Genomic DNA, 25,551 nt, shown 5'->3' on the forward strand with positions numbered 1-25,551 from the left:
AACAACCCTCTGTCTCTAGTATGATAACAACCCTCTGTCTCTAGTATGATAACAACCCTCTGTCCCTGTGTCTAGTATGATAACAACCCTCTGTCTCTGTGTCTAGTATGATAACAACCCTCTGTGTCTAGTATGATAACAACCCTCTGTCCCTGTGTCTAGTATGATAACAACCCTCTGTCCCTGTGTCTAGTATGATAACAACACCCTGTCCCTGTGTCTAGTATGATAACAACACCCTGTCCCTGTGTCTAGTATGATAACAACACTCTGTCCCTGTGTCTAGTATGATAACAACCCTCTGTCCCTGTGTCTAGTATGATAACAACCCTCTGTCCCTGTGTCTAGTATGATAACAACCCTCTGTCCCTGTGTCTAGTATGATAACAACCATCTGTCCCTGTGTCTAGTTTGATAACAACCCTCTGTATCTGTGTCTAGTATGATAACAACACCCTGTCCCTGTGTCTAGTATGATAACAACCCTCTGTGTCTAGTATGGTAACAACCCTCTGTGTCTAGTATGATAACAACACTCTGTCCCTGTGTCTAGTATGATAACAACCCTCTGTCCCTGTGTCTAGTATGATAACAACCCTCTGTCTCTGTGTCTAGTATGATAACAACCCTCTGTGTCTAGTATGATAACAACCCTCTGTGTCTAGTATGATAACAACCCTCTGTGTCTAGTATGATAACAACACCCTGTCCCTGTGTCTAGTATGATAACAACACTCTGTGTCTAGTATGATAACAACACCCTGTCCCTGTGTCCAGTATGATAACAACCCTCTGTGTCTAGTATGATAACAACGCCCTGTCTCTGTGTCTAGTATGATAACAACCCTCTGTCCCTGTGTCTAGTATGATAACAACACCCTGTCCCTGTGTCTAGTATGATAACAACCCTCTGTCCCTGTGTCTAGTATGATAACAACCCTCTGTCTCTGTGTCTAGTATGATAACAACCCTCTGTGTCTAGTATGATAACAACCCTCTGTGTCTAGTATGATAACAACCCTCTGTGTCTAGTATGATAACAACACCCTGTCCCTGTGTCTAGTATGATAACAACACTCTGTGTCTAGTATGATAACAACACCCTGTCCCTGTGTCCAGTATGATAACAACCCTCTGTGTCTAGTATGATAACAACGCCCTGTCTCTGTGTCTAGTATGATAACAACCCTCTGTCCCTGTGTCTAGTATGATAACAACACCCTGTCCCTGTGTCTAGTATGATAACAACACCCTGTCCCTGTGTCTAGTATGATAACAACACCCTGTTCCTGTGTCTAGTATGATAACAACACCCTGTTCCTGTGTCTAGTATGATAACAACACCCTGTCCCTGTGTCTAGTATGATAACAACACCCTGTTCCTGTGTCTAGTATGATAACAACACCCTGTCCCTGTGTCTAGTATGATAACAACACCCTGTTCCTGTGTCTAGTATGATAACAACACCCTGTCCCTGTGTCTAGTTTGATAACAACACCCTGTTCCTGTGTCTAGTATGATAACAACCCTCTGTCCCTGTGTCTAGTATGATAACAACCCTCTGTCCCTGTGTCTAGTATGATAACAACACTCTGTCCCTGTGTCTAGTATGATAACAACCCTCTGTCCCTGTGTCTAGTATGATAACAACCCTCTGTGTCTAGTATGATAACAACCCTCTGTGTCTAGTATGATAACAACACTCTGTCCCTGTGTCTAGTATGATAACAACCCTCTGTCTCTGTGTCTAGTATGATAACAACCCTCTGTCTCTGTGTCTAGTATGATAACAACCCTCTGTCTCTGTGTCTAGTATGATAACAACCATCTGTCTCTGTGTCTAGTATGATAACAACCCTCTGTGTCTAGTATGATAACAACACTCTGTCCCTGTGTCTAGTATGATAACAACCCTCTGTGTCTAGTATGATAACAACCTCTGTCTCTGTGTCTAGTATGATAACAACCCTCTGTGTCTAGTATGATAACAACCCTCTGTCTCTGTGTCTAGTATGATAACAACACCCTGTCCCTGTGTCTAGTATGATAACAACCCTCTGTGTCTAGTATGATAACAACACTCTGTCCCTGTGTCTAGTATGATAACAACCCTCTGTCCCTGTGTCTAGTATGATAACAACACTCTGTCTCTGTGTCTAGTATGATAACAACACTCTGTCTCTGTGTCTAGTATGATAACAACCCTCTGTCCCTGTGTCTAGTATGATAACAACCCTCTGTCCCTGTGTCTAGTATGATAACAACCCTCTGTGTCTAGTATGATAACAACCCTCTGTCCCTGTGTCTAGTATGATAACAACCCTCTGTGTCTAGTATGGTAACAACCCTCTGTGTCTAGTATGATAACAACCCTCTGTCCCTGTGTCTAGTATGATAACAACCCTCTGTCCCTGTGTCTAGTATGATAACAACCCTCTGTGTCTAGTATGATAACAACCCTCTGTGTCTAGTATGATAACAACCCTCTGTGTCTAGTATGATAACAACCCTCTGTGTCTAGTATGATAACAACACCCTGTCCCTGTGTCCAGTATGATAACAACCCTCTGTGTCTAGTATGATAACAACACCCTGTCTCTGTGTCTAGTATGATAACAACCCTCTGTCCCTGTGTCTAGTATGATAACAACCCTCTGTCCCTGTGTCTAGTATGATAACAACACCCTGTCCCTGTGTCTAGTATGATAACAACACCCTGTCCCTGTGTCTAGTATGATAACAACACCCTGTTCCTGTGTCTAGTATGATAACAACACCCTGTTCCTGTGTCTAGTATGATAACAACACCCTGTCCCTGTGTCTAGTATGATAACAACACCCTGTTCCTGTGTCTAGTATGATAACAACACCCTGTCCCTGTGTCTAGTATGATAACAACACCCTGTTCCTGTGTCTAGTATGATAACAACACACTGTCCCTGTGTCTAGTTTGATAACAACACCCTGTTCCTGTGTCTAGTATGATAACAACCCTCTGTCCCTGTGTCTAGTATGATAACAACCCTCTGTCCCTGTGTCTAGTATGATAACAACACTCTGTCCCTGTGTCTAGTATGATAACAACCCTCTGTCCCTGTGTCTAGTATGATAACAACACCCTGTCCCTGTGTCTAGTTTGATAACAACACCCTGTTCCTGTGTCTAGTATGATAACAACCCTCTGTGTCTAGTATGATAACAACCCTCTGTCCCTGTGTCTAGTATGATAACAACCCTCTGTCCCTGTGTCTAGTATGATAACAACACCCTGTCCCTGTGTCTAGTATGATAACAACCCTCTGTCCCTGTGTCTAGTATGATAACAACCCTCTGTCCCTGTGTCTAGTATGATAACAACCCTCTGTCCCTGTGTCTAGTATGATAACAACCCTCTGTCTCTGTGTCTAGTATGATAACAACCCTCTGTCTCTAGTATGATAACAACCCTCTGTCTCTAGTATGATAACAACCCTCTGTCCCTGTGTCTAGTATGATAACAACCCTCTGTCTCTGTGTCTAGTATGATAACAACCCTCTGTGTCTAGTATGATAACAACCCTCTGTCCCTGTGTCTAGTATGATAACAACCCTCTGTCCCTGTGTCTAGTATGATAACAACACCCTGTCCCTGTGTCTAGTATGATAACAACACCCTGTCCCTGTGTCTAGTATGATAACAACACTCTGTCCCTGTGTCTAGTATGATAACAACCCTCTGTCCCTGTGTCTAGTATGATAACAACCCTCTGTCCCTGTGTCTAGTATGATAACAACCCTCTGTCCCTGTGTCTAGTATGATAACAACCATCTGTCCCTGTGTCTAGTTTGATAACAACCCTCTGTATCTGTGTCTAGTATGATAACAACACCCTGTCCCTGTGTCTAGTATGATAACAACCCTCTGTCCCTGTGACTAGTATGATAACAACCCTCTGTCTCTGTGTCTAGTATGATAACAACCCTCTGTGTCTAGTATGATAACAACCCTCTGTCCCTGTGTCTAGTATGATAACAACCCTCTGTCCCTGTGTCTAGTATGATAACAACCCTCTGTGTCTAGTATGATAACAACCCTCTGTCCCTGTGTCTAGTATGATAACAACCCTCTGTCCCTGTGTCTAGTATGATAACAACACCCTGTCCCTGTGTCTAGTATGATAACAACACCCTGTCCCTGTGTCTAGTATGATAACAACACCCTCTGTCCCTGTGTCTAGTATGATAACAACACCCCCTGTCCCTGTGTCTAGTATGATAACAACACTCTGTCCCTGTGTCTAGTATGATAACAACCCTCTGTCCCTGTGTCTAGTATGATAACAACACCCTCTGTCTCTGTCTCTAGTATGATAACAACACCCTCTGTCTCTGTCTCTAGTATGATAACAACCCTCTGTGTCTAGTATGATAACAGCACTCTGTCCCTGTGTCTAGTATGATAACAACACCCTCTGTCTCTGTCTCTAGTATGATAACAACACCCTCTGTATCTGTCTCTAGTATGATAACAACCCTCTGTGTCTAGTATGATAACAACCCTCTGTCCGTGTGTCTAGTATGATAACAACCCTCTGTCCCTGTGTCTAGTATGATAACAACACCCTGTGTCTAGTATGATAACAACACCCTCTGTCCCTGTGTCTAGTATGATAACAACCCTCTGTCCCTGTGTCTAGTATGATAACAACACCCTCTCCCTGTGTCTAGTATGATAACAACACCCTGTGTCTAGTATGATAACAACACCCTGTGTCTAGTATGATAACAACACCCTGTCCCTGTGTCTAGTATGATAACAACCCTCTGTCCCTGTGTCTAGTATGATAACAGCACCCTGTCCCTGTGTCTAGTATGATAACAACCCTCTGTCCCTGTGTCTAGTATGATAACAGCACCCTGTCCCTGTGTCTAATATGATAACAACCCTCTGTGTCTAGTATGATAACAACCCTCTGTCCCTGTGTCTAGTATGATAACAACCCTCTGTCCCTGTGTCTAGTATGATAACAACCCTCTGTCCCTGTGTCTAGTATGATAACAACCCTCTGTCCCTGTGTCTAGTATGATAACAACACCCTCTGTCTCTGTCTCTAGTATGATAACAACACCCTCTGTCTCTGTCTCTAGTATGATAACAACACTCTGTGTCTAGTATGATAACAACACTCTGTCCCTGTGTCTAGTATGATAACAACACCCTCTGTCTCTGTCTCTAGTATGATAACAACCCTCAGTGTCTAGTATGATAACAACCCTCTGTCCCTGTGTCTAGTATGATAACAACCCTCTGTCCCTGTGTCTAGTATGATAACAACACTCTGTCCCTGTGTCTAGTATGATAACAACCCTCTGTCCCTGTGTCTAGTATGATAACAACACCCTGTCCCTGTGTCTAGTATGATAACAACCCTCTGTGTCTAGTATGATAACAACCCTCTGTGTCTAGTATGATAACAACCCTCTGTCCCTGTGTCTAGTATGATAACAACCCTCTGTTCCTGTGTCTAGTATGATAACAACCCTCTGTCCCTGTGTCTAGTATGATAACAACACCCTGTCCCTGTGTCTAGTATGATAACAACACCCTGTCCCTGTGTCTGGTATGATAACAACACCCTGTCCCTGTGTCTAGTATGATAACAACACCCTGTCCCTGTGTCTAGTATGATAACAACACCCTGTCCCTGTGTCTGGTATGATAACAACACCCTGTCCCTGTGTCTGGTATGATAACAACACCCTGTCCCTGTGTCTAGTATGATAACAACCCTCTGTGTCTAGTATGATAACAACCCTCTGTCCCTGTGTCTAGTATGATAACAACCCTCTGTCCCTGTGTCTAGTATGATAACAACACCCTGTCCCTGTGTCTAGTATGATAACAACACCCTGTCCCTGTGTCTAGTATGATAACAACACTCTGTCCCTGTGTCTAGTATGATAACAACCCTCTGTCCCTGTGTCTAGTATGATAACAACCCTCTGTCCCTGTGTCTAGTATGATAACAACCCTCTGTCCCTGTGTCTAGTATGATAACAACCCTCTGTCCCTGTGTCTAGTTTGATAACAACCCTCTGTATCTGTGTCTAGTATGATAACAACACCCTGTCCCTGTGTCTAGTATGATAACAACCCTCTGTCCCTGTGACTAGTATGATAACAACCCTCTGTCTCTGTGTCTAGTATGATAACAACCCTCTGTGTCTAGTATGATAACAACCCTCTGTCCCTGTGTCTAGTATGATAACAACCCTCTGTCCCTGTGTCTAGTATGATAACAACCCTCTGTGTCTAGTATGATAACAACCCTCTGTCCATGTGTCTAGTATGATAACAACCCTCTGTCCCTGTGTCTAGTATGATAACAACACCCTGTCCCTGTGTCTAGTATGATAACAACACCCTGTCCCTGTGTCTAGTATGATAACAACACCCTCTGTCCCTGTGTCTAGTATGATAACAACACCCCCTGTCCCTGTGTCTAGTATGATAACAACACTCTGTCCCTGTGTCTAGTATGATAACAACCCTCTGTCCCTGTGTCTAGTATGATAACAACACCCTCTGTCTCTGTCTCTAGTATGATAACAACACCCTCTGTCTCTGTCTCTAGTATGATAACAACCCTCTGTGTCTAGTATGATAACAGCACTTTGTCCCTGTGTCTAGTATGATAACAACACCCTCTGTCTCTGTCTCTAGTATGATAACAACACCCTCTGTCTCTGTCTCTAGTATGATAACAACCCTCTGTGTCTAGTATGATAACAACCCTCTGTCCGTGTGTCTAGTATGATAACAACCCTCTGTCCCTGTGTCTAGTATGATAACAACACCCTGTGTCTAGTATGATAACAACACCCTCTGTCCCTGTGTCTAGTATGATAACAACCCTCTGTCCCTGTGTCTAGTATGATAACAACCCTCTGTCCCTGTGTCTAGTATGATAACAACACCCTGTCCCTGTGTCTAGTATGATAACAACACCCTGTGTCTAGTATGATAACAACACCCTGTGTCTAGTATGATAACAACACCCTGTCCCTGTGTCTAGTATGATAACAACCCTCTGTCCCTGTGTCTAGTATGATAACAGCACCCTGTCCCTGTGTCTAGTATGATAACAACCCTCTGTCCCTGTGTCTAGTATGATAACAGCACCCTGTCCCTGTGTCTAATATGATAACAACCCTCTGTGTCTAGTATGATAACAACCCTCTGTCCCTGTGTCTAGTATGATAACAACCCTCTGTCCCTGTGTCTAGTATGATAACAACCCTCTGTCCCTGTGTCTAGTATGATAACAACCCTCTGTCCCTGTGTCTAGTATGATAACAACACCCTCTGTCTCTGTCTCTAGTATGATAACAACACCCTCTGTCTCTGTCTCTAGTATGATAACAACACTCTGTGTCTAGTATGATAACAACACTCTGTCCCTGTGTCTAGTATGATAACAACACCCTCTGTCTCTGTCTCTAGTATGATAACAACCCTCAGTGTCTAGTATGATAACAACCCTCTGTCCCTGTGTCTAGTATGATAACAACCCTCTGTCCCTGTGTCTAGTATGATAACAACACTCTGTCCCTGTGTCTAGTATGATAACAACCCTCTGTGTCTAGTATGATAACAACCCTCTGTGTCTAGTATGATAACAACACCCTGTGTCTAGTATGATAACAACACTCTGTCCCTGTGTCTAGTATGATAACAACACCCTGTGTCTAGTATGATAACAACCCTCTGTGTCTAGTATGATAACAACCCTCTGTCCCTGTGTCTAGTATGATAACAACCCTCTGTTCCTGTGTCTAGTATGATAACAACCCTCTGTCCCTGTGTCTAGTATGATAACAACACCCTGTCCCTGTGTCTAGTATGATAACAACACCCTGTGTCTAGTATGATAACAACACCCTGTGTCTAGTATGATAACAACCCTCTGTTCCTGTGTCTAGTATGATAACAACCCTCTGTCCCTGTGTCTAGTATGATAACAACCCTCTGTCCCTGTGTCTAGTATGATAACAACCCTCTGTGTCTAGTATGATAACAACCCTCTGTCCCTGTGTCTAGTATGATAACAACCCTCTGTCCCTGTGTCTAGTATGATAACAACCCTCTGTCCCTGTGTCTAGTATGATAGCAACACCCTGTCTCTGTGTCTAGTATGATAACAACCCTCTGTGTCTAGTATGATAACAACCCTCTGTCCCTGTGTCTAGAATGATAACAACACCCTGTCCCTGTGTCTAGTATGATAACAACACCCTGTCCCTGTGTCTAGTATGATAACAACACCCTGTCCCTGTGTCTAGTATGATAACAACCCTCTGTCCCTGTGTCTAGTATGATAACAACACCCTGTCCCTGTGTCTAGTATGATAACAACACCCTGTCCCTGTGTCTAGTATGATAACAACCCTCTGTCCCTGTGTCTAGTATGATAACAACACCCTGTCCCTGTGTCTAGTATGATAACAACCCTCTGTGTCTAGTATGATAACAACACCCTGTCACTGTGTCTAGTATGATAACAACACCCTGTCTCTGTGTCTAGTATGATAACAACACCCTCTGTCCCTGTGTCTAGTATGATAACAACCCTCTGTCCCTGTGTCTAGTATGATAACAACACCCTGTCTCTGTGTCTAGTATGATAACAACACCCTGTGTCTAGTATGATAACAACCCTCTGTGTCTAGTATGATAACAACACCCTGTCCCTGTGTCTTGTATGATAACAACCCTCTGTCCCTGTGTCTAGTATGATAACAACCCTCTGTGTCTAGTATGATAACAACACCCTCTGTCACTGTGTCTAGTATGATAACAACCCTCTGTGTCTAGTATGATAACAACACCCTGTCACTGTGTCTAGTATGATAACAACACCCTGTCTCTGTGTCTAGTATGATAACAACCCTCTGTGTCTAGTATGATAACAACACCCTGTCCCTGTGTCTAGTATGATAACAACACCCTGTCCCTGTGTCTAGTATGATAACAACACCCTGTCCCTGTGTCTGGTATGATAACAACCCTCTGTGTCTAGTATGATAACAACCCTCTGTGTCTAGTATGATAACAACCCTCTGTGTCTAGTATGATAACAACTCTCTGTGTCTAGTATGATAACAACACCCTGTCCCTGTGTCTAGTATGATAACAACCCTCTGTCTCTGTGTCTAGTATGATAACAACACCCTGTCCCTGTGTCTAGTATGATAACAACCCTCTGTCCCTGTGTCTAGTTTGATAACAACACACTGTCCCTGTGTCTAGTATGATAACAACACCCTGTTCCTGTGTCTAGTATGATAACAACCCTCTTTCTTGAATTGAGGCAGAGAGAGACAGAGAGAGCGAGACAGAGAGACAGAGAGAGACAGAGAGACATTTCAAACAGAGATAATGTTAGATGGTTGGCTGGCTGCTACTGCCTGAGCAGTAGATGAGACCATGAAAATGATGTGGACAGAAACAATGGAATATTTTGGCAATTGAATGTTCAATATTACATTTAAATTTAATTTAGAGAGACAGAGAGATCTCTGTCTTAGTCTCTCTCAATCACTCTCTCTGTGTGTCTCTCTCTCTGTCTCTCACTCACTCTCTCTGTCTCTCTCTCTCTCTGTGTCTGTGTCTCTCTGTCTCTCACTCACTCTCTCTCTCTGTGTGTCTCTCTCTCTGTCTCTCACTCACTCTCTCTGTGTGTCTCTCTCTCTGTCTCTCGCTCACTCACTCTCTCTGTCTCTCTCTCTCTCTGTGTCTCTGTCTGTCTCTCACTCACTCTCTCTGTGTGTCTCTCTCTGTCTCTCACTCACTCTCTCTGTGTCTCTCTCTCTCACTCTCTCTGTGTCTCTCTCTCTCGCTCTCTCTGTGTCTCTCTCTCTCTCTCTGTGTCTGTGTCTCTCTCTCCTCTCCCTCTCCTTCGCTCTCTGTGTCTCTCTCTGTGTCTCTCTCTCTCTCTCTCTCTCTCTCTCTCTCTCTCTCTCTCTCTCTCTCTCTCTCTCTCTCTCTCTCTCTCTCTCTCTCTCTCTCTCTCTCTCTCTCTCTCTCTCTCTCTGTGTCTGTGTCTCTCTCGCTCTCAATAGTGTTCCAAAACTTAATTCAGCCTATACTGTATATCACTTCATGATGTGACTGGGAGAGACTGTGTCCAATGCATGATGTGACTGGGAGAGAATGTGTGTATACAGAGGCTCTGAGAGGGAACAGGCAAACAAGCCACAGATATAGGGTTGCAGATGTAATCTCTCTCTCTCTCTCATAATAGTGTTCTAATTCTGTTTCTATGGTCTCCATCTCCCCTATCCTAACAACCAACAGGCATCACCACGGTCCTCACCATGACAACCCTCAGCATCAGTGCCCGCCAGTCTCTGCCCAAGGTGGCCTACGCTACAGCCATGGACTGGTTCATCGCCGTGTGTTTTGCCTTCGTGGCGTCTGCGCTCATCGAGTTCGCCGCTGTCAACTACTTTGCGACGCTGGAGGCCAACAGACTGAAGAAGAAGAAGAACGCCAGGCAGAAAAAAATGGAGGCCCTGGCTGAAGCAAGTTATGATGAGGAGGATGATGAGAGTGCTTTATCTGTAAGTTATTTACTGGAAGGGTGGATGGCTGGACACACTCACAAATACACAGACATGGTTAGGGTTGGTAGCCAGGGGTTTTACACTATGCAGCTGTAACTGTAACGAGCAGCATTCACCAAGACTGGCTATCTCCCCGTTCAACTACAGAACACCATCACTAAGACTGGCTATCTCCCCGTTCAACTACAGAACACCATCACTAAGACTGGCTATCTCCCCGTTCAACTACAGAACACCATCACTAAGACTGGCTATCTCCCCGTTCAACTACAGAACACCATCACTAAGACTGGCTATCTCCCCGTTCAACTACAGTACACCATCACTAAGACTGGCTATCTCCCCGTTCAACTACAGAACACCATCACTAAGACTGGCTATCTCCCCGTTCAACTACAGAACACCATCACTAAGACTGGCTATCTCCCGTTCAACTACAGAACACCATCACTAAGACTGGCTATCTCCCGTTCAACTACAGAACACCATCACTAAGACTGGCTATCTCCCGTTCAACTACAGAACACCATCACTAAGACTGGCTATCTCCCGTTCAACTACAGAACACCATCACTAAGACTGGCTATCTCCCCGTTCAACTACAGAACACCATCACTAAGACTGGCTATCTCCCGTTCAACTACAGAACACCATCACGAAGACTGGCTATCTCCCCGTTCAACTACAGAACACCATCACTAAGACTGGCTATCTCCCCGTTCAACTACAGTACACCATCACTAAGACTGGCTATCTCCGCATTCAACTACAGAACACCATCACTAAGACTGGCTATCTCCCCGTTCAACTACAGAACACCATCACGAAGACTGGCTATCTCCCCGTTCAACTACAGAACACCATCACTAAGACTGGCTATCTCCCCGTTCAACTACAGAACACCATCCCTAAGACTGGCTATCTCCCCGTTCAACTACAGAACACCATCACTAAGACTGGCTATCTCCCCGTTCAACTACAGAACACCATCACTAAGACTGGCTATCTCCCTGTTCAACTACAGAACACCATCACTAAGACTCTCCCCGTTCAACTACAGAACACCATCACTAAGACTGGCTATCTCCCCATTCAACTACAGAACACCATCACTAAGACTGGCTATCTCCCCATTCAACTACAGAACACCATCACTAAGACTGGCTATCTCCCCGTTCAACTACAGGACACCATCACGAAGACTGGCTATCTCCCCGTTCAACTACAGAACACCATCACTAAGACTGGCTATCTCCCCGTTCAACTACAGAACACCATCCCTAAGACTGGCTATCTCCCCGTTCAACTACAGAACACCATCCCTAAGACTGGCTATCTCCCCGTTCAACTACAGAACACCATCACTAAGACTGGCTATCTCCCCGTTCAACTACAGAACACCATCACTAAGACTGGCTATCTCCCCGTTCAACTACAGAACACCATCACTAAGACTGGCTATCTCCCCGTTCAACTACAGAACACCATCACTAAGACTGGCTATCTCCCCGTTCAACTACAGAACACCATCACTAAGACTGGCTATCTCCCCGTTCAACTACAGAACACCATCACTAAGACTCTCCATTCAACTACAGAACACCATCACTAAGACTCTCCCCGTTAAACTACAGAACACCATCACTAAGACTGACTATCTCCCCGTTCAACTACAGAACACCATCACCAAGACTCTCCCAGTTCAACTACAGAACACCATCACTAAGACTCTCCATTCAACTACAGAACACCATCACTAAGACTCTCCCTGTTCAACTACAGAACACCATCACTAAGACTCTCCCCGTTCAACTACAGTACACCATCACTAAGACTGGCTATCTCCCCATTCAACTACAGAACACCATCACTAAGACTGGCTATCTCCCCATTCAACTACAGAACACCATCACTAAGACTGGCTATCTCCCCGTTCAACTACAGGACACCATCACGAAGACTGGCTATCTCCCCGTTCAACTACAGAACACCATCACTAAGACTGGCTATCTCCCCGTTCAACTACAGAACACCATCCCTAAGACTGGCTATCTCCCCGTTCAACTACAGAACACCATCCCTAAGACTGGCTATCTCCCCGTTCAACTACAGAACACCATCACTAAGACTGGCTATCTCCCCGTTCAACTACAGAACACCATCACTAAGACTGGCTATCTCCCCGTTCAACTACAGAACACCATCACTAAGACTTCTATCCCCGTTCAACTACAGAACACCATCACTAAGACTGGCTATCTCCCCGTTCAACTACAGAACACCATCACTAAGACTGGCTATCTCCCCGTTCAACTACAGAACACCATCACTAAGACTCTCCATTCAACTACAGAACACCATCACTAAGACTCTCCCCGTTAAACTACAGAACACCATCACTAAGACTGACTATCTCCCCGTTCAACTACAGAACACCATCACCAAGACTCTCCCAGTTCAACTACAGAACACCATCACTAAGACTCTCCATTCAACTACAGAACACCATCACTAAGACTCTCCCTGTTCAACTACAGAACACCATCACTATGACTTTCCCCATTCAATTACAGAACACCTTCACTAAGACTCTCCCCGTACAACTACAGAACACCATCACTAAGACTCTCCCCGTACAACTACACAACACCATCACCAAGACTCTCCCCATTCAACTACAGAACACCATCACTAAGACTCTCCCCATTCAAATACAGAACACCATCACCAAGACTCTCCCCATTCAGCTACAGAACACCATCACTAAGACTGACTATCTCCCCGTTCAACTACAGAACACCATCACTAAGACTGACTATCTCCCCGTTCAACTGCAGAACACCATAACCAAGACTCTCCCCGTTCAACTACAGAACACCATCACCAAGACTCTCCCCGTTCAACTACAGAACACCACCACTAAGACTCTCCCGGTACAACTACAGAACACCATCACTAAGACTCTCCCCGTACAACTACAGAACACCATCACTAAGACTCTCCCCGTACAACTACAGAACACCATCACCAAGACTCTCCCCGTTCAACTACAGAACACCATCACTAAGACTGGCTATCTCCCCGTTCAACTACAGAACACCATCACTAAGACTGGCTATCTCCCCGTTCAACTACAGAACACCATCACTAAGACTGGCTATCTCCCCGTTCAACTACAGAACACCATCACTAAGATTCTCCCCATTCAACTACAGAACACCATCACTAAGACTGGCTATCTCCCAGTTCAACTACAGAACACCATCACTAAGACTCTCCATTCAACTACAGAACACCATCACTAAGACTCTCCCCGTTAAACTACAGAACACCATCACTAAGACTGACTATCTCCCCGTTCAACTACAGAACACCATCACCAAGACTCTCCCTGTTCAACTACAGAACACCATCACTAAGACTTTCCCCATTCAACTACAGAACACCATCACTAAGACTGACTATCTCCCCTTTCAACTACAGAACACCATCACCAAGACTCTCCCTGTTCAACTACAGAACACCATCACTAAGACTCTCCCCGTTCAACTACAGAACACCACCACCAAGACTCTCCCCGTTCAACTACAGAACACCATCACTAAGACTCTCCCGGTACAACTACAGAACACCATCACTAAGACTCTCCCCGTACAACTACAGAACACCATCACTAAGACTCTCCCCGTACAACTACAGAACACCATCACCAAGACTCTCCCCGTTCAACTACAGAACACCATCACTAAGACTGGCTAACTCCCCGTTCAACTACAGAACACCATCACTAAGACTGGCTATCTCCCCGTTCAACTACAGAACACCATCACTAAGACTGACTATCTCCCCGTTCAACTACAGAACACCATCACCAAGACTCTCCCAGTTCAACTACAGAACACCATCACTAAGACTCTCCATTCAACTACAGAACACCATCACTAAGACTCTCCCTGTTCAACTACAGAACACCATCACTATGACTTTCCCCATTCAATTACAGAACACCTTCACTAAGACTCTCCCCGTACAACTACAGAACACCATCACTAAGACAACTACACAACACCATCACCAAGACTCTCCCCATTCAACTACAGAACACCATCACTAAGACTCTCCCCATTCAATACAGAACACCATCACCAAGACTCTCCCCATTCAGCTACAGAACACCATCACTAAGACTGACTATCTCCCCGTTCAACTACAGAACACCATCACTAAGACTGACTATCTCCCCGTTCAACTGCAGAACACCATCACTAAGACTGGCTATCTCCCCGTTCAACTACAGAACACCATCACTAAGACTGGCTATCTCCCCGTTCAACTACAGAACACCATCACTAAGATTCTCCCCATTCAACTACAGAAGACCATCACTAAGACTGGCTATCTCCCAGTTCAACTACAGAACACCATCACTAAGACTCTCCATTCAACTACAGAACACCATCACTAAGACTCTCCCCGTTAAACTACAGAACACCATCACTAAGACTGACTATCTCCCGTTCAACTACAGAACACCATCCATCCCTGTTCAACTAAGAACACCATCACTAAGACTTTCCCCATTCAACTACAGAACACCATCACTAAGACTGACTATCTCCCCTTTCAACTACAGAACACCATCACCAAGACTCTCCCTGTTCAACTACAGAACACCATCACTAAGACTCTCCCCGTTCAACTACAGAACACCATCACCAAGACTCTGTTCAACTACAGAACACCATCACTAAGACTCTCCCGGTTCAACTACAGAACACCATCACTAAGACTCCCCATTCAACTACAGAACACCATCACTAAGACTCTCCCCGTTCAACTACAGAACACCATCACCAAGACTCTCCCCGTTCAACTACAGAACACCATCACTAAGACTGGCTATCTCCCCGTTCAACTACAGAACACCATCACTAAGACTGGCTATCTCCCCGTTCAACTACAGAACACCATCACTAAGATTCTCCCCATTCAACTACAGAACACCATCACTAAGACTGGCTATCTCCCAGTTCAACTACAGAACACCATCACTAAGACTCTCCATTCAACTACAGAACACCATCACTAAGACTCTCCCCGTTAAACTACAGAACACCATCACTAAGACTGACTATCTCCCCGTTCAACTACAGAACACCATCACCAAGACTCTCCCTGTTCAACTACAGAACACCATCACTAAGACTTTCCCCATTCAACTACAGAACACCATCACTAAGACTGACTATCTCCCCTTTCAACTACAGAACACCATCACCAAGACTCTCCCTGTTCAACTACAGAACACCATCACTAAGACTTTCCCCATTCAACTACAGAACACCATCACTAAGACTGACTATCTCCCTGTTCAACTACAGAACACCATCACTATGACTTTCCCCATTCAATTACAGAACACCATCACTAAGACTCTCCCCGTACAACTACAGAACACCATCACTAAGACTCTCCCCGTACAACTACAGAACACCATCACCAAGACTCTCCCCGTTCAACTACAGAACACCATCACCAAGACTCTCCCCGTTCAACTACAGAACACCATCACTAAGACTCTCCCCATTTAACTACAGAACACCATCACCAAGACTCTCCCCATTCAACTACAGAACACCATCACTAAGACTGAATATCTCCCCGTTCAACTACAGAACACCATCACTAAGACTGACTATCTCCCCGTTCAACTACAGAACACCATCACCAAGACTCTCCCCGTTCAACTACAGAACACCATCACCAAGACTCTCCCGTTCAACTACAGAACACCATCACTAAGACTCTCCCGTACAACTACAGAACACCATCACTAAGACTCTCCCCGTACAACTACAGAACACCATCACTAAGACTCTCCCGTACAACTACAGAACACCATCACCAAGACTCTCCCCGTTCAACTACAGAACACCATCACTATGACTTTCCCCATTCAACTACAGAACACCATCACTAAGACTCTCCCCATTCAACTACAGAACACCATCACCAAGACTGACTATCTCCCCGTTCAACTACAGAACACCATCACTAAGACTGACTATCTCCCCGTTCAACTACAGAACACCATCACCAAGACTCTCCCCGTTCAACTACAGAACACCATCACTAAGACTCTCCCCGTTCAACTACAGAACACCATCACCAAGACTCTCCCCATTCAACTACACAACACCATCACTAAGACTCCCCATTCAACTACAGAACACCATCACTAAGACTCTCCCCGTTCAACTACAGAACACCATCACTAAGACTCCCCATTCAACTACAGAACACCATCATTACGACTCCCCATTCAACTACAGAACACCATCACTAAGACTATCCCCATTCAACTACAGAACACCATCACTAAGACTCCCCATTCAACTACAGAACACCATCACTAAGACTCTCCCCGTTCAACTACAGAACACCATCACTAAGACTCCCCATTCAACTACAGAACACCATCACTAAGACTCCCCATTCAACTACAGAACACCATCACTAAGACTCTCCCCGTTCAACTACAGAACACCATCACTAAGACTCCCCATTCAACTACAGAACACCATCACTAAGACTGACTATCTCCCGTTCAACTACAGAACACCATCACTAAGACTCCCCATTCAACTACAGAACACCATCACTAAGACTGGCTATCTCCCCGTTCAACTACAGAACACCATCACCAAGACTCTCCCTGTTCAACTACAGAACACCATCACTATGACTTTCCCCATTCAATTACAGAACACCTTCACTAAGACTGACTATCTCCCCGTTCAACTACAGAACACCATCACCAAGACTCTCCCCGTTCAACTACAGAACACCATCACTAAGACTCTCCCCGTTCAACTACAGAACACCATCACCAAGACTCTCCCCATTCAACTACACAACACCATCACTAAGACTCCCCATTCAAATACAGAACACCATCACTAAGACTCTCCATTCAACTACAGAACACCATCACTAAGACTCCCCATTCAACTACAGAACACCATCATTACGACTCCCCATTCAACTACAGAACACCATCACTAAGACTATCCCCATTCAACTACAGAACACCATCACTAAGACTCCCCATTCAACTACAGAACACCATCACTAAGACTCTCCCCGTTCAACTACAGAACACCATCACTAAGACTCCCCATTCAACTACAGAACACCATCACTAAGACTCCCCATTCAACTACAGAACACCATCACTAAGACTCTCCCCGTTCAACTACAGAACACCATCACTAAGACTCCCCATTCAACTACAGAACACCATCACTAAGACTGACTATCTCCCCGTTCAACTACAGAACACCATCACTAAGACTCCCCATTCAACTACAGAACACCATCACTAAGACTGGCTATCTCCCCGTTCAACTACAGAACACCATCACCAAGACTCTCCCTGTTCAACTACAGAACACCATCACTATGACTTTCCCCATTCAATTACAGAACACCTTCACTAAGACTCTCCCCGTACAACTACAGAACACCATCACTAAGACTCTCCCCGTACAAATACAGAACACCATCACCAAGACTCTCCCCGTTCAACTACAGAACACCATCACTATGACTTTCCCCATTCAACTACAGAACACCATCACTAAGACTCTCCCCATTTAACTACAGAACACCATCACCAAGACTCTCCCCATTCAACTACAGAACACCATCACTAAGACTGACTATCTCCCCGTTCAACTACAGAACACCATCACTAAGACTGACTATCTCCCCGTTCAACTACAGAACACCATCACCAAGACTCTCCCCGTTCAACTACAGAACACCATCACTAAGACTCTCCCCGTACAACTACAGAACACCATCACTAAGACTCTCCCCGCACAACTACAGAACACCATCACTAAGACTCTCCCCGTACAACTACAGAACACCATCACCAAGACTCTCCCCGTTCAACTACAGAACACCATCACTATGACTTTCCCCATTCAACTACAGAACACCATCACTAAGACTCTCCCCATTCAACTACAGAACACCATCACCAAGACTCTCCCCATTCAACTACAGAACACCATCACTAAGACTGACTATCTCCCCGTTCAACTACAGAACACCATCACTAAGACTCCCCATTCAACTACAGAACACCATCACTAAGACTGGCTATCTCCCCGTTCAACTACAGAACACCATCACTAAGACTCTCTCCATTCAACTACAGGACACCATCACTAAGACTGACTATCTCCCCGTTCAACTACAGAACACCATCACCAAGACTCTCCCTGTTCAACTACAGAACACCATCACTATGACTTTCCCCATTCAATTACAGAACACCTTCACTAAGACTCTCCCCAATTCAGAACACCATCACTAAGACAACAGAACACCATCTAAGACTCTCCCCGTTCAACTACAGAACACCATCACCAAGACTCTCCCCGTTCAACTACAGAACACCATCACCAAGACTCTCCCTGTTCAACTACAGAACACCATCACTATGACTTTCCCCATTCAATTACAGAACACCTTCACTAAGACTCTCCCCGTACAACTACAGAACACCATCACTAAGACTTTCCCCATTCAACTACAGAACACCATCACTAAGACTGACTATCTCCCCGTTCAACTACAGAACACCATCACTAAGATTCTCCCCATTCAACTACAGAACACCATCACTAAGACTGGCTATCTCCCAGTTCAACTACAGAACACCATCACTAAGACTCTCCATTCAACTACAGAACACCATCACTAAGACTCTCCCCGTTAAACTACAGAACACCATCACTAAGACTGACTATCTCCCCGTTCAACTACAGAACACCATCACCAAGACTCTCCCTGTTCAACTACAGAACACCATCACTAAGACTTTCCCCATTCAACTACAGAACACCATCACTAAGACTGACTATCTCCCCTTTCAACTACAGAACACCATCACCAAGACTCTCCCTGTTCAACTACAGAACACCATCACTAAGACTTTCCCCATTCAACTACAGAACACCATCACTAAGACTCTCCCCGTTCAACTACAGAACACCATCACCAAGACTCTCCCTGTTCAACTACAGAACACCATCACTATGACTTTCCCCATTCAATTACAGAACACCTTCACTAAGACTCTCCCCGTACAACTACAGAACACCATCACTAAGACTCTCCCCGTACAACTACAGAACACCATCACCAAGACTCTCCCCGTTCAACTACAGAACACCATCACCAAGACTCTCCCCGTTCAACTACAGAACACCATCACTAAGACTCTCCCCATTTAACTACAGAACACCATCACCAAGACTCTCCCCATTCAACTACAGAACACCATCACTAAGACTGACTATCTCCCCGTTCAACTACAGAACACCATCACTAAGACTGACTATCTCCCCGTTCAACTACAGAACACCATCACCAAGACTCTCCCCGTTCAACTACAGAACACCATCACCAAGACTCTCCCCGTTCAACTACAGAACACCATCACTAAGACTCTCCCCGTACAACTACAGAACACCATCACTAAGACTCTCCCCGTACAACTACAGAACACCATCACTAAGACTCTCCCCGTACAACTACAGAACACCATCACCAAGACTCTCCCCGTTCAACTACAGAACACCATCACTATGACTTTCCCCATTCAACTACAGAACACCATCACTAAGACTCTCCCCATTCAACTACAGAACACCATCACCAAGACTCTCCCCATTCAACTACAGAACACCATCACTAAGACTGACTATCTCCCCGTTCAACTACAGAACACCATCACTAAGACTGATTATCTCCCCGTTCAACTACAGAACACCATCACCAAGACTCTCCCCGTTCAACTACAGAACACCATCACTAAGACTCTCCCCGTTCAACTACAGAACACCATCACCAAGACTCTCCCCATTCAACTACACAACACCATCACTAAGACTCCCCATTCAAATACAGAACACCATCACTAAGACTCTCCCCGTTCAACTACAGAACACCATCACTAAGACTCCCCATTCAACTACAGAACACCATCATTACGACTCCCCATTCAACTACAGAACACCATCACTAAGACTATCCCCATTCAACTACAGAACACCATCACTAAGACTCCCCATTCAACTACAGAACACCATCACTAAGACTCCCCATTCAACTACAGAACACCATCACTAAGACTCCCCATTCAACTACAGAACACCATCACTAAGACTCCCCATTCAACTACAGAACACCATCACTAAGACTCTCCCCGTTCAACTACAGAACACCATCACTAAGACTCCCCATTCAACTACAGAACACCATCACTAAGACTGACTATCTCCCCGTTCAACTACAGAACACCATCACTAAGACTCCCCATTCAACTACAGAACACCATCACTAAGACTGGCTATCTCCCCGTTCAACTACAGAACACCATCACCAAGACTCTCCTGTTCAACTACAGAACACCATCACTATGACTTTCCCCATTCAATTACAGAACACCTTCACTAAGACTCTCCCCGTACAACTACAGAACACCATCACTAAGACTCTCCCGTACAAATACAGAACACCATCACTAAGACTCTCCCGTTCAACTACAGAACACCATCACTATGACTTTCCCCATTCAACTACAGAACACCATCACTAAGACTCTCCCCATTTAACTACAGAACACCATCACCAAGACTCTCCCCATTCAACTACAGAACACCATCACTAAGACTGACTATCTCCCCGTTCAACTACAGAACACCATCACTAAGACTGACTATCTCCCCGTTCAACTACAGAACACCATCACCAAGACTCTCCCCGTTCAACTACAGAACACCATCACTAAGACTCATTCAACTACAGAACACCATCACTAAGACTCTCCCCCAATTCAGAACACCATCACTAAGAACACCATCACCAAGACTCTCCCCGTTCAACTACAGAACACCATCACTATGACTTTCCCCATTCAACTACAGAACACCATCACTAAGACTCTCCCCATTCAACTACAGAACACCATCACCAAGACTCTCCCCATTCAACTACAGAACACCATCACTAAGACTGACTATCTCCCCGTTCAACTACAGAACACCATCACTAAGACTCCCCATTCAACTACAGAACACCATCACTAAGACTGGCTATCTCCCGTTCAACTACAGAACACCATCACTAAGACTCTCTCCATTCAACTACAGGACACCATCACTAAGACTGACTATCTCCCGTTCAACTACAGAACACCATCACCAAGACTCTCCTGTTCAACTACAGAACACCATCTATGACTTTCCCCATTCAATTACAGAACACCTTCACTAAGACTCTTCAACTACAGAACACCATCACTAAGACTCTCCCCGTTCAACTACAGAACACCATCACCAAGACTCTCCCCGTTCAACTACAGAACACCATCACTATGACTTTCCCCATTTAACTACAGAACACCATCACCAAGACTCTCCCCATTCAACTACAGAACACCATCACTAAGACTGACTATCTCCCCGTTCAACTACAGAACACCATCACTAAGACTGACTATCTCCCCGTTCAACTACAGAACACCATCACTAAGACTCCCCATTCAACTACAGAACACCATCACTAAGACTGGCTATCTCCCCGTTCAACTACAGAACACCATCACCAAGACTCTCCCTGTTCAACTACAGAACACCATCACTATGACTTTCCCCATTCAATTACATAACACCTTCACTAAGACTCTCCCCGTACAACTACAGAACACCATCACTAAGACTCTCCCCGTACAAATACAGAACACCATCACCAAGACTCTCCCCGTTCAACTACAGAACACCATCACTATGACTTTCCCCATTCAACTACAGAACACCATCACTAAGACTCTCATTTAACTACAGAACACCATCACCAAGACTCTCCCCATTCAACTACAGAACACCATCACTAAGACTGACTATCTCCCGTTCAACTACAGAACACCATCACTAAGACTGACTATCTCCCGTTCAACTACAGAACACCATCACCAAGACTCTCCCCGTTCAACTACAGAACACCATCACTAAGACTCTCGCCGTACAACTACAGAACACCATCACTAAGACTCTCCCCGCACAACTACAGAACACCATCACTAAGACTCTCCCCGTACAACTACATAACACCATCACCAAGACTCTCCCCGTTCAACTACAGAACACCATCACTATGACTTTCCCCATTCAACTACAGAACACCATCACTAAGACTCTCCCCATTCAACTACAGAACACCATCACCAAGACTCTCCCCATTCAACTACAGAACACCATCACTAAGACTGACTATCTCCCCGTTCAACTACAGAACACCATCACTAAGACTCCCCATTCAACTACAGAACACCATCACTAAGACTGGCTATCTCCCCGTTCAACTACAGAACACCATCACTAAGACTCTCTCCATTCAACTACAGGACACCATCACTAAGACTGACTATCTCCCCGTTCAACTACAGAACACCATCACCAAGACTCTCCCTGTTCAACTACAGAACACCATCACTATGACTTTCCCCATTCAATTACAGAACACCTTCACTAAGACTCTCCCCGTACAACTACAGAACACCATCACTAAGACTCTCCCCGTACAACTACAGAACACCATCACCAAGACTCTCCCCGTTCAACTACAGAACACCATCACTATGACTTTCCCCATTTAACTACAGAACACCATCACCAAGACTCTCCCCATTCAACTACAGAACACCATCACTAAGACTGACTATCTCCCCGTTCAACTACAGAACACCATCACTAAGACTGACTATCTCCCCGTTCAACTACAGAACACCATCACTAAGACTCTCCCCGTACAACTACAGAACACCATCACTAAGAATCTCCCCGTACAACTACAGAACACCATCACTAAGACTCTCCCCGTACAACTACAGAACACCATCACCAAGACTCTCCCCGTTCAACTACAGAACACCATCACTATGACTTTCCCCATTCAACTACAGAACACCATCTCTAAGACTCTCCCCATTCAACTACAGAACACCATCACCAAGACTCTCCCCATTCAACTACAGAACACCATCACTAAGACTGACTATCTCCCCGTTCAACTACAGAACACCATCACTAAGACTGACTATCTCCCCGTTCAACTACAGAACACCATCACCAAGACTCTCCCCATTCAACTACAGAACACCATCACCAAGACTCTCCCCGTTCAACTACAGAACACCATCACTAAGACTCTCCCCGTTCAACTACACAACACCATCACTAAGACTCCCCATTCAACTACAGAACACCATCACTAAGACTCTCCCCGTTCAACTACAGAACACCATCACTAAGACTCCCCATTCAACTACAGAACACCATCACTACGACTCCCCATTCAACTACAGAACACCATCACTAAGACTCTCCCCGTTCAACTACAGAACACCATCACTAAGACTCCCCATTCAACTACAGAACACCATCACTACGACTCCCCATTCAACTACAGAACACCATCACTAAGACTCCCCATTCAACGACAGAACACCATCACTAAGACTCCCCATTCAACTACAGAACACCATCACTAAGACTCTCCCCGTTCAACTACAGAACACCATCACTAAGACTCCGGAGACCTTCTCCCTTACCTCACCTCGCTCATCAACTCATCCCTGACCGCTGGCTACGTCCCTTCTGTCTTCAAGAGAGCGAGAGTTGCACCCCTTCTGAAAAAACCTACACTCGATCCCTCCGATGTCAACAACTACAGACCAGTATCCCTTCTTTCTTTTCTCTCCAAAACTCTTGAACGTGCCGTCCTTGGCCAGCTCTCCCGCTATCTCTCTCAGAATGACCTTCTTGATCCAAATCAGTCAGGTTTCAAGACTAGTCATTCAACTGAGACTGCTCTTCTCTGTATCACGGAGGCCCTCCGCACTGCTAAAGCTAACTCTCTCTCCTCTGCTCTCATCCTTCTAGACCTATCGGCTGCCTTCGATACTGTGAACCATCAGATCCTCCTCTCCACCCTCTCGGAGTTGGGCATCTCGGCCCACGCTTGGATTGCGTCCTACCTGACAGGTCGCTCCTACCAGGTGGCGTGGCGAGAATCTGTCTCCTCACCACGCTCTCACCACTGGCGTCCCCCAGGGCTCTGTTCTAGGCCCTCTCCTATTCTCGCTATACACCAAGTCACTTGGCTCTGTCATAACCTCACATGGTCTCTCCTATCATTGCTATGCAGAACACACAATTAATCTTCTCCTTTCCCCCTTCTGATGACCAGGTGGCGAATCGCATCTCTGCATGTCTGGCAGACATATCAGTGTGGATGACGGATCACCACCTCAAGCTGAACCTCGGCAAAGAGCTGCTCTTCCTCCCGGGAAGGACTGCCCGTTCCATGATCTCGCCATCACGGTTGACAACTCCATTGTGTCCTCCTCCCAGAGCGCTAAGAACCTTGGCGTGATCCTGGACAACACCCTGTCGTTCTCAACTAACATCAGGCGGTGGCCCGTTCTTGTAGGTTCATGCTCTACAACCATCGACCCTGCCTCACACAGGAAGCAGCGCAGGTCCTAATCCAGGCACTTGTCATCTCCCGTCTGGATTACTGCAACTCGCTGTTGGCTGGGCTCCCTGCCTGTGCCATTAAACCCCTACAACTCATCCAGAACGCCGCAGCCGCGTCTGGTGTTCAACCTTCCCAAGTTCTCTCACGTCACCCCGCTCCTCCGCTCTCTCCACTGGCTTCCAGTTGAACTCGCATCCGCTACAAGACCATGGTGCTTGCCTACGGAGCTGTGAGGGGAACGGCACCTCAGTACCTCCAGGCTCTGATCAGGCCCTACACCCAAACAAGGGCACTGCGTTCATCCACCTCTGGCCTGCTCGCCTCCCTAC

General features: G+C 45.4%; 1 protein-coding gene across 1 annotated transcript in view; it reads left to right on the forward strand.

Moving 5' to 3' along the window:
• LOC115125074 (gamma-aminobutyric acid receptor subunit alpha-4-like) overlaps positions 1-25,551 on the forward strand; it is a 71,051-nt gene that overhangs the window by 20,927 nt on the left and 24,573 nt on the right. Inside the window, 1 exon segment of the mRNA XM_065019094.1 lies at positions 10,338-10,603. Within this exon segment, the coding sequence (XP_064875166.1) occupies positions 10,338-10,603 (266 nt within the window).

This window comes from Oncorhynchus nerka, linkage group LG6 (genome assembly GCF_034236695.1).
Source record: "Oncorhynchus nerka isolate Pitt River linkage group LG6, Oner_Uvic_2.0, whole genome shotgun sequence".
Classification (NCBI taxonomy): Eukaryota; Metazoa; Chordata; class Actinopteri; order Salmoniformes; family Salmonidae; genus Oncorhynchus; species Oncorhynchus nerka.